Here is an 11,482-nt window from a genome sequence, read left to right on the forward strand (position 1 = left end):
TATGGTTCTCAGCTCATTCTTGGACCAAGGAATGGAAAGCTGTTGGCCTCCAGGGATCAGTAGCTACATCTTGTGGTTTCCGGCCTTCTTTCCTTGAGAGGCTTCCCTACCTGTTACACATAGAAAATGAAAACATACCACCAGAACCAAAATAAACAAAAACCAGAAAGCAACTCTTTAGAAAGACTCCAGTGGCCCTTATGTTGCCACTACCTGACAGTCAGCACGGATTAGCCGGCCTCATGAGAGATGATAAGGAATGGAGATTTTCTGAGTAAAAGGCTCAGAATTCAGATCAGAGTCGGAATAACAAATGAGCTTTTCAAAAGACAGCTGCCCAAACCAAACAAGGAATTTTTCACTTGTTTACGAAGTGTGGAGAGAAATATGGGCCTCCCATTGGTCTTTCCACGAGATAGTCACACACACATCACCTCCTCATCATCACCATCATTAGTATAATTTATAAAAATTGAAAAGACCGGAAATAAAATTGATCCTGGAGAAATAACAACCAACAGAATTCACTTTAAATGCAAAGGAGCAACAAAATTTATTGACTGAATTAAACACAACAGTAAAATGGCAGTGTTGTAGTTTCATTTTCAGATGTTTGAATGGAACAAGAAAAGTGCTATTAGCCCAAGCTTCTTACATTCATTAAAAGAGTGACTATCAAAAACAGCAACATGCACAATGGTACATATGCACAAAATGGAATTATATCAACAAATATACAAAATACCCAAAATAAAATATTTACAGGTTTAAAAATATAAACATTGATTCCTCTATCCCATTAAACCATTGGAGTGGAGAAATGAGGAAAGACCCTATTGCTATTTAGAATCCGTTTTTAAAACAAGTTTTTAAAACATAGAATTAGTTCTAGGAGACAATTTTTGATGTTTTTCAGGGGTTTAACATTCTATTATAAAAATAATATCTATAAACCTACTAACAATTTTCCTCCTGTGCACAAAAATAATACTGCCAAAACCTGTCCTCAAAGACATGCCTGACTTTCAGGAAAGCTAATTATGGAAATGGAGTTTCTCGTTTGGGTTATCTTTGTTACTATTTTCAAATAACCAGCAACTCCCTATATTACACTGAGATACTTTATATAAATAACGTGGGCGAAACCTGAAGTTCACAATGAGCCTGCTAGGTAGCTGGTGTCAAGTACAAATGATAGGAATTGACTTTGCCAACAACATCAAAAGCATTTTCCCTGATATTCCTGATAGACCTACCACTATCAGATCCTCCATATTCAATAAGATTTATCCTGGAAGCAATGAAAATATTAAATATTATTTTGCTACAGTTTCTCCTCCTTTATTTAGAAATAAATGTGTAGTGGGGACCAATGGTTGTAATGTAGATATTTGAGAAGTTTCATTGATTCCTTCAGGCCACCTGGAGCCATTTCAAGGCAAGTGAACAAGCATTTTCTGCATGTCTACTCCATGCCCCTATGCTATTGAACCAGATATTTTTAGTATTTCTGCCTTAGTTTGTTAAATGATTCAGGTCTGAGAGTATCTGAGAAGGTATAGTATGTCTCAAGTAACCAGAAACCTAAGCCATATCTTATTTAAAACGTATCTTCTCACATAGAGCAAAAGTTATTCTACTCGATTATTGAAGCATTTCCAAAATTACCCATTTTACCAATACCTACCTTACATGGTTCTTGTGAACAGTAAAGATAACAATGTAAAAAAAGCACACAGCATCCTCTCTGGCAACATAGTAAACATACAGGATATGTTAGTAGAATTCAATATAAAATACTCATCTTCATGGTGGCTGACTTATTGATGGTGTTCAATAGCTATTAGTTGAATGAGTTAATGAATCAGAAAATGTAGGACAGGATTCAGTGGCTGTAGACACAACATAGGACGGACAGCTATTAAAGGAGCCAAGTGCTTATTTCTGAAGTTCAGAATTGCATGGAGGCAAGGGACAACTCATACCGCTGTCATTTAAACAAACACAGATAACAAGTTGGCAAAGATGTGGAGAAATTGGAACCCTTGTGCACCATTGGTAAGTATGTAAACAGATGCAACCACTGTGGAAAGCAGCACAGAAGTTTCTCAAAAAATTAAAAATAATTCTATGTTTAATTAGAATTACCATATAAATGACCCAGTCATTCCACTTCTGGGTATTTATTGAAAAAAACTGAAATCAGGATCTTAAAGAGATATTTTCACTCCCTCGTTCGTTGTAGCATTACTCATAATAGCCAAGGTGTGGAAATAATCTAAACGTCTGTCAGTAGATGAAAGGGTTTTTAAAAATGCAGCATATACATATAAGGAAATATTATTCAGCCTGAAAAAAGAAGGAAATCCTGCCATAAGCAACAACATGGCTAAACTTGGGGGTCGTTATGCTCAATGAAATAAGCCAGTCACAGAAGGACAAATACTGCGCGTTTCCACTTCTATAAGGGATCTAAAATAGCCAGGCTCACAGAAGCAGAGAGTAGAATGATGGCTGCCAGGGGCTGATGGGGGAGGAAATGAGGAGCTGCTGTTCAATGGGCACAGAGTTTCAGTTACGCAGGATGCATAGGTGAGAGAGATTTGCTGTACAACACTGTGGCTATAGTTAACAATACTGTATTGTGTACTTAAAAATTAAAGAAGATAACCCGGGCGTGGTGGCTCATGCCTGTAATCCCAATGCTTTGGAGGTAGAGGTGGGCAGATCACTTGAGGTCAGGAGTTTGAGACCAGCCTGGCCAACATGGTGAAACCCTGTCTCTACTAAAAATACAAAAACTAACGGGCATGGTGAGTGCACGCCTGTAGTCTCAGCTACTTGGGAGGCTGAGGCAGGAGAATCACTTGAACCTGGGAGGTGGAGGTTATAGTGAGCCGAGATCAAGCCACTGCACTCCAGCCTGGGTGACAGAGTAAGACTCCATCTCAAAAAAAAAAAAAAAAAAATTAAAGAGGGTAGATCTCATATTCAATATTCTTACTGCAATTAAAACACACACACATATGCATAGACCACCCAGAACCCACCAAGATGGCTTAAGGTAGGAATAAAAACAAATGAAACAAATATGCTTTGAATGAATGATACCCTGTCAGGGAAGAAGTATCGCCATGACAACAGAAGAGATTTCTGTCTGTACTTCCCAGATTAATCCTAAGAGAAGAGGATCCCTCCAAGGGAAGGCCAATGTTTGCCTACTCAGCGTAGCACAGTGGCAGGGTTCCCTGTATATGATTGTGAGCACCATCATCTCAGACACAAAACTAATTTTCAGCTGCGTGGACATGGGTTAGCTCTTTCTATTAGAAGTGAACTGACAATGACACTAAGCAGTACTTAGCTCTTTATTACTGAAAATCACTAAAGAGTTTATATCCCTGTCCTAGAGACTAGGGGAAAAGAGAGAGAGAGAGACAGACAGACAGAGATGGAAAGGGATAGAAACAAAAAGGATGAATTAAAGCTGTCATACTGGGGAGATAATATTACCTACCCCATATGGCTGTTAAGAGGACTAAGTAATTATTTCTAAATCTCCTAGCAGTGCCTGACACATAGTAAGTATTCAACAAATGTTAACCATTGTTATATTTACTATTTTTTTAGAGGCATTTGTGTGGCTTAATTCATAGTGCCCTTCTTCAACTTCACACCACTTTGCTTCACCCCACAAACTATAAGCAACAAATGCAAATACCAAGAAAAAGTAAAATAATATTGTTTTGTGTTTTTAATGAATATTAAGAAAATCCAATTACAGCGCAGCTTAGGTGTGAGCTCCAAACTGAATGGGTTTTATTAAGTATTTGATACAGTCTATGCCCCATAAATATGTGTTGCATTGAATTAAAGTAAATATCCATCATAAAAGGGGCCCAATTTCAGTTCTGGAGGCTTCATGACTATTTTCATCTTTCCTTTTGCAGTTTGAGAAGGAACTCCTTTCCGTAATCACGAAACTATCATTCTGAATCACCGCTTAAAAACATCATCTGCAGTGACATAATAACATTCCTTAGAAGTGGCTATTGTTGCAACAATCTGTCTCCTTAAACCTTATCACAGTGCAAGGCTTTTGAGAAGCAATGCATGACAGCCACCGGGAAATCTTCAGAGCAAGATGAGGTCTCACAATCAACGGCCGCCTGTGAGGAGCCACACGTACACGCTGCACTGACAATGTCACAGCTCGCTTCTGCCTGTGAACTACACCCTTGCCTTTTGCTTCCCCACACAGGCTCTGTAAGACACTCGTCTACCATACTACCCCTTTGGTCCCAAACTGCTTCATAAATATTTTTGTGTGTAATGAATTGAAATTTTCTAAGGCTGAGTTTACACAAATTAGAACTGTTCTTTTCCTTGCTCTGCCTGGAGGAGGGGAAAGGGAAACTGGGTTAGGTGAAGTATTTGGGGTTTTCCTCTTATTTCACTCAGATACTTTAAACCAGCTTTCCTCAGTGATGAGATGAGGCAATTGTGATGCTTATTCCTTATGTTTAACAGCAAAAAACTTCTTGAATTAATTTCTTAACAATGAAGGGGAGCAAAGCATATGTGAATGTACTGGAACAGGTCTCAGTAGAAGCCCAGCATCAGGGGAGCCAAATCCATATATTTGTAATTCAGGAGAAAAATTCAGATAACTAACACCAGGGAATGCATTCCGCCATGCGGACGGAGCCAACATGCTAGCGTCATGTGAAGTGTCCCGTCACTGCTGTCTGAGGGCACTTAGGAGACATGAGCTGCCTGAGTGGATCTCTTCACACCAAGCTAACAGTCAAGAGTTGCCTTTAAAATTAATCTGACAAAGGCGTAAATAAGGAAAACTCTTAGAAAATTCAAAGAAATCTCAACACCTGACATAGTCTTTTTACCCGGATAATTGTGTAAGCAAAGGGCTATTTGCATACTGTTTAACTGCAAATACTTGAAGACTACCTCTGAGATGAAGAAATAAATCCTTTAAACACGGTAAGTTATTACCTTCATAGATATTAAACCCTTTGTATTTAAATAAGCAGATAATTTGTGGAAAATGTACCTAAAGGAAGTCCTTTGTATTCTATATTCCATTGTTGTTATTAGATAAAATAAAATGTATCTAGAGGAAGTCCTTTGTATTCTATATTCTATTGTTGTTATTAGATAAAATAATAAAAATCTATTTCCTCTTGTGATTATTTAAAATGCTGTAGTAAAATTTCTCCCAATTGGTGCTAATGGCAGGATAAACGCATCAACCACCATCTGTACTAAAGCAGAGTGTTTCAAATAACAGTGTATGTGTAATATAGACATTCAAGTCAGGCTGTCTTTGTGCAGAGCTATTAAACCAACCGATAAATTTTCGCCCAACAATTGATTTGACTTTTTCCTGTCTAATTTGGGCAGCCTTTCAACTAAAGGAAGTCAATCAACCAAGTATCTTAGAATATACATACATGGGAACGATATAATTAGCCTCTATCCAATCCTTCCCTTAAAAAGTCAGCAAATATGGGCCTGAATAATCTTCACAAGGTCATTAGATATAATGTATTAATAAAAACTGGAATGTAAATCTAGGAAAATTCTTGAAAAAACAATCTCCATGAACACAAATGAGAGAAAGTAGCCCTTGGCACAAGAAAGCAACTATGATCCCTTTTCTATGGTTGGAAAAAGTCGAGAATCTACTCTTCGTGCCACTCCAGGGATTTCCCATCAAGTGATTGAGGCTGTTTAATTCATTGCCCAAATCCTTTATTTGATTTGTGTGGGTGCAATTCTTAAAAAATAAGGTAAAAAAAAAAGTGGAAAATATAAATTTTAAAATAAAATATTTTATATCTTTTATAACTGGTTAATTGACAGGTCAGTGGAAATTAAGATAAACTTTGCTCACGTGTTCCTTTTCTTATAAAGAGGAGACACAGCATAACGGTGTAAATGGAAGATTAAGTCCTAAAATTATGAAAGCAAAAACTTTTCTTCTACTGCTTAAGAAATAGATTGCCTTTACTATTACAATATTCTCATAAGTTTTTCAGGTATTCTTAACTTTCCTGTACAATTGAACAAATGAACCAACATAACTTTGCCATGGATTCATGCAAAGGAGAATATAACCCTTGCAGGAAAATGTACAACAAGGAAATCAAGATCCTTTGTTTTACAGCTAGGAATAAAATTTATATTTTCTCCATTCACTAGGGGAAGATAAATGTATTTTGAGCCTAAATAGTACCAGCGGCATGAAATCAAATGTAAATCCCTTGTTTAATACAGAAATAATTTCAAAAATAATTTCCAGATCTAGAGTAGATGTCTTTTGTCTGTTAGTCTGTACACAGTTGAGTGCATGAGCACGTGAGTGTGAGATGCTTATATGAATTCTTGGTAGTGTGTTCAGAATGCTTAAGGCTATGACTGCATATAGGGCCTCATTTACACACATAAAGAAATTAAATATTAAAAGATTACTTTGAAGTAACATTATGGATCTGAGACAATGCAATAAAAGCCAGTCATATGACTAATGAAGAAATTCAGCAAACCTCTCCTAATTGAATCACTGCAAATTTAAAATGGGGAATGGCCTACTTTCTGCTACTGGCTCAATTTGCTTTCCTTTGATGTCCATTTATTTTGTTACTTTCTTCATATTATTAAAATAGGTTTTCATATATTTAACTTGCCTTGTTCTTTCATTTATGAAACAGAAAACAAACTTAAAAAGCATGTAATAACAGTTCATTACTAATGCAATCTCTCTGGAAATGAGACTTATACAGAAGTGTTCATGTCATTTACATATGTGCAGTTTCACGTGAATATGCATAATCTTCCAGGTATGATGAATCGCCTCCTAGTAGAAGCTCTGGTCTTTTGATTAAATACACTGAAGTGTATTTCAAAAAGGATATTAATTTCATCATTAGACACTAATAGCATTCTAGGAACTGCTTCAGTTTATCATTCAAACTAGGCATATAATAACCCTTTCTGAAATAAATGTTTCCTCTGAAATATTAGAAAACATACATAGAAGCAAACCACTTTTCAAAAAAAACTTGGCATAAAGTGTTTACAATACATAAGCTTGCCAGTGTCATATTCTGAACACACTTGTCTTCGTCATAAGTCTATAAAGCAAAAGGCAAATGATGTGAAAAACTGTATCTTTCTATTGTTTTTCTTTATGTGTTCCTCATTTTGCACTCACTATATTGAGGAATGGTTGGATCTGAAATTTTACAATCAAGGTAAAAAAAAATCTGAAAACAGGGTTTGGGGTGAGAAACAGACTCTTACCCAAAACAAGGCAGAGCCATTCCTCTGGGACACCAGCACAATAGATTTTTTTTTTTTTTTTGAGAACCAGAGAACCCATATAAAACAAAATCAGGATCGCTTCCCATTACAGTACATAACAGAACATCAACGGTTTGGGGACCGTCATCATGTCTAGCTATAAGACCAGATTTTATATTCTAGATATAGAATTATCCAGAATAATTCTATTGAATTGACTGATTACAAAATGTTAACAGCTGGATAAACGGTAAAATATGCATTATCTTCACATGAGAAGGTTTCAGTTTATAAATGCTTAAATACTGTATCTATTGGCATTTAATAAAATCTTTCCCTGATCCTGATTTCTGCACTGGGTGGGAGAAGAAACAAACAAAAGCAAAAGCAAAAGCCTGCTCTCCTGAGCCTTTTATATCTCCCCAAACAAATGATTGAAACCAACCAAACCAAAACTCGCCTTTATTTTCCTAGTGTTAGATCCTTATCAATTTGCATATCTAACAACTGAACGTAGGGAAGTTTTCTGCCAATCAGTGGTCCCCTCTGCTCATCAGGTAAATACCTGGCTCTTTCAGCTTTGGAGGTATTTTCCACACAGTGATACAGCAAAGGGTTTTGTTTTTGTTTTTGTTTTTTTTAACTGGAAAGGAAAGAGGAAAGAAGGGAAGGAAGGAAATGTGTCTTGGAAGAGGAGATCTCCTCTGGTTCTTCAGCGGTTCCTTCAGGCCTCTGGACACTGGCTTATCCCAATATCCAGGCATGACTCTTACTTAGGTTTGGCTAAGTTCTGTTTTCTGCAAAGGCAAGTAAAGGTGACTTCCAAGTGTTCAGTATATTAAAGAAAAAGGAAGAAAAACTTAAAGGTAAAAAAGAAAAAAGTGCTTGAAAATAATTCTCAGGGACTTATCTTGAGAGGAGAATCCCCAGTGTAGCATCCCTCTTTCTGGTGTTATCCTGTCCCTGCTCAGGGCACAAAGACCTCCTCGGTCCACGCTCTGGAGCAGGGCGGGGGACGGGTGGTGTCCTAAAAGACTTTCTTTAGGAAAAGCAAAACTTACTTTAGTGGTTTCCAGGGAAAAGTTGTATTCCTTGATATGTGGCCCATCCACCTTGGCCTGGAAGACCTCACAACTTTTTGGCACTGTCGTGGCAGGCCGTTGCCCTGATGGTGGTCCCAGCCAAGCCCCGGTTGCTGACTCTGCGGACCAGCACTTTGGAAACCGGGATTTTTGTTCTGGGCATCTCACTCCTGGAGGGTTGCTGGTGCACCACGGGATGGCTAGATGGAAGGTTGGTCAGGTGCTTGATGCTAATAGGGATCTTAGAGTCCTTCAGCAAGCTGCCTGGTGTTCGCAGTGGACAGGTGATGGTGCCTGGAGATACGGGCTTTAACCGGGACAGGGAGGACGTCTCCTCGTTGTCCTTCCCTCCAGGAAGGGTTGCTGGACTTCCGTCCGGGTCAGCATAGAGATCATAGAGCGCGTCCCCGCTGTAGCTATCCCGGGGGATGCCCGCCTTCTTCCCGCTGCTCGAGCTGTCTTCCTCTGGGCCTGGCGTGGTGGAGTCCCAGTAGCCCTCGTCGCTGTTGGGGACGCCTTCCTGCTGCTCCTTCTCCGGGTGCTTGGGCTCCTCCTTAGGATGGGGCTCGATGGGAATCCGGTTGAGCCTCCTGCGCTTGACCGAGGACGCGTCCTTGGCCGCTTCTACACACCTGGTGTCTTTGGGGGTCTCGGGCACCACCTTGGTTTCCAGCGCAGCTGCCACCTTAGCCGCGCCCTCCTGGGGCTCGGGTCCCTGCTCCTCGGTCTGGGAGAGCATGTCCCAGAACTCCTGTAGATAGGTGTCGTCCACCTCGTCCGGGCTGGCCATCTCTTCCCCGCCTCCTTGGTAGGCCACCACGCCGGGGTTCTTTTTAGACAGAGCCGGCTTGCCTGGCCCGGGGACATGCTTGTCACAGCTGGGACCTGCCTCTTCCTCTTGGTCTGCAATAATATCTCCACAGCCTGTAAGAGAGTCAAAGCTTTTCAGTGAAGTCACGTCAGAAAACATCAAACAAATACGATCTGCCGACGGGTCTGAGGGTGGATCGACAGAGGCAGGGTCTGGGGCGGCGGGCGCCCGGCCGCTGCCGCCTTCGGAGTCGACAAGGGGGACCGTCTTTACGGGAACGGCCCCCGTCCTGGAAGCGTCCTCTGCCGTGCGGACCTCCCCGGGCCCCGGCTCGGGGGGTGCCCGGGGCTTCTCGGCGCGCCGATGCCCCGCGGCGTCCTCTCCCCGGGCGCCGGTGTCGCCGGGGTGCGCGAGGCCCTCGGCCTCTCGGCAGCTCCGCGCTGGGGCGCGGTCGGCGGGGGCGGGCACCTCCTCTCCCCCTGCGGGCTCACCTGCTGGGTCTCGCGGGGCGTCCTGGCTGGGCTCCTCCGGCTCGCGCGCGGCTCTGGGCGTCTCCTCCTTGACGCACTCCAGGCTGGCGGTGAGCGAGCCGGGCAGGATCAAGCCGCCCCCGGGCGCGCGCCCCTCCGCGGCCTCCGCCTTGGCCCGCTTGTCTTTCCTGTGCCAGCGCATGCCGCTGAACAGCCCCCGCAGCCCCCGCTTTTGTTTGCCGCCGGCCTTGCTCGCGTCCGCAGGCTCTCCCTTGCCGTTTTCCGAGCGCCCGTTCTTCTTCAGCAGCGAGAAGAAGCTGTGCGACTTGGCCACCGAGCTGCTGGCGAGGGAGCCCCCGCCGGGCCCTGCGGCTCTGGGGGGCCCCGGGTTCGGCCGCCCCCCGCCGCCCCCGCCGCTGTCGCCCCCGCTGCGCGGCTCCTCCTTCCTGCCGCTCTCCAGCACCAGCACCTCGGCGAGTCCGTCGTGGGTCCTGCTCCTCACCAGCCCCGTCGGACCCGAGCTTTTCCCGTCCCCTTTGTTTTTGACCCCAAAAATGCTGGGCATGGTGCCACCCGATTTCCTCTTCTTGAATAATTTGAAGGCAGCTTTATTAATCTTCCCCGACGGCGGCTCGGCGGCCGGCGTTTCGGCGGCACAGTCACAATGCAAGTCCATGTCTGCCGCGAGGGTCCCGGTCCCAGCCCCGGCCTCCGCCTTCCTCCTGCAGACCCCCACGGACGCGCCAGCTCCGCCGCGCTCGCTGACAGCCCCGCCGCCGCCGCGGCTCCGGCTCGTCTCCATGGAAACCGCGCGGGATAAGCCGCTTTCGTCAGCAGTGGGCTCGCGCCAGGCCACTGTCACCCGTATTCTAAATCAACCTGAGCCGCGCTCGCCGCCGCCGCTGCAAAAGAAACACACATAAAAGACCATCTTCCCTCCCGCAAGGGCTTATATAATACCCTAACCCACTTCCATCCGACTTGGCTCGGCGCTGCATGGCGTTTTTGTGGCAGGAGCAGGCAACACAGCCGCGAGCTGATTGCAGAAATTCGAGTCGTAATTATGGAATTCAAATTCCCTCAACTCTCACCCACCTTCCGATTCCTTCTCTAGACTCGCTCTTCACGGGAGCGCAACCATGGATCACGAAATGCCTCTACAAACGACAACGCAATTCAACCCACCACAAAATGCTTGTTTTTCTTATCCTCTCTCCTAGACTCCATGCATCTTCATGCCTTTCCCAAGCCCTTCATGTCTGTCCTTAGCATTGGTGCACTAAGCCCAGCAGGCAGGAAGCATGTCTGCCTACATCCATGTCTTGTCCAGAGCTGAGCACACGCTAGGTCCATGCTGTGTGGCTGTCATTGTGGTTATGGTTCTTGTGACAAAAGTACACGCCACCACTCAATCAGTCTATCAGCAGCCCAGCAATGCAAGCACAACAGCTCCCCGGGGTGGAGTTTGCCTGCACCTTTGGGACAACCATGACTTTTATCCCAGACTCCAGCCACCACGGGATAAAGTCACAGATGCTGCGGCCCAGCCCACATCTGATAACAATAGACAAGCTGACCGAGAACACAGGCTGGGAATCTCAGACCCACTCCACAGGTGGGCCTTCGAGTCCGGGTTCTGCCCTCTCCTTTCCCACTCAGCAGGACAGTGGCATTATTCCTGTCACTGCTGTACCACTCCCCTCCCCCATACCACCAGGGCTGACTTGTAGTCCCCTTCCCCAATGTACAGAGCAGGAAAAGCTTGGCAGGGGTCCCTGTGTGTCCAGGGATCTCTG

General features: G+C 43.7%; 1 protein-coding gene across 3 annotated transcripts; it reads right to left on the bottom strand.

Annotated features, from left to right (window-relative positions):
- Window positions 1-523: 523 nt before the first annotated feature.
- Window positions 524-11,164, bottom strand: AMER2 (APC membrane recruitment protein 2). 3 transcript variants are annotated; one of them, XM_057299642.2, is made up of 3 exons: window positions 10,782-11,162; window positions 9,708-10,588; window positions 524-9,329 (listed from the first exon to the last, which is right to left on the bottom strand). In XM_057299642.2, the coding sequence occupies exons 2-3, from the start codon at window positions 10,486-10,488 to the stop codon at window positions 8,452-8,454; spliced, it is 1,659 nt and encodes a 552-aa protein (XP_057155625.1). In that variant the 5' UTR covers window positions 10,489-10,588; window positions 10,782-11,162; the 3' UTR covers window positions 524-8,451. The 3 variants fall into 3 exon arrangements, with proteins under 3 accessions (XP_057155625.1, XP_034792364.3, XP_034792363.3); XM_034936473.3 differs by having other exon boundaries at window positions 524-10,588; window positions 10,872-11,164; XM_034936472.3 differs by having other exon boundaries at window positions 524-10,588; window positions 10,782-11,164.
- Between the last annotated feature and the right edge of the window lie 318 nt (window positions 11,165-11,482).

The sequence above is a fragment of the Pan paniscus genome, chromosome 14, assembly GCF_029289425.2.
Source record: "Pan paniscus chromosome 14, NHGRI_mPanPan1-v2.0_pri, whole genome shotgun sequence".
NCBI lineage: Eukaryota > Metazoa > Chordata > Mammalia > Primates > Hominidae > Pan > Pan paniscus.

Excerpts from the sequence above, each read along its gene's own strand:
- AMER2 (XM_034936473.3), bottom strand. The coding sequence starts at position 10,488 with ATGGAGACGAGCCGGAGCCGCGGCGGCGGCGGGGCTGTCAGCGAGCGC.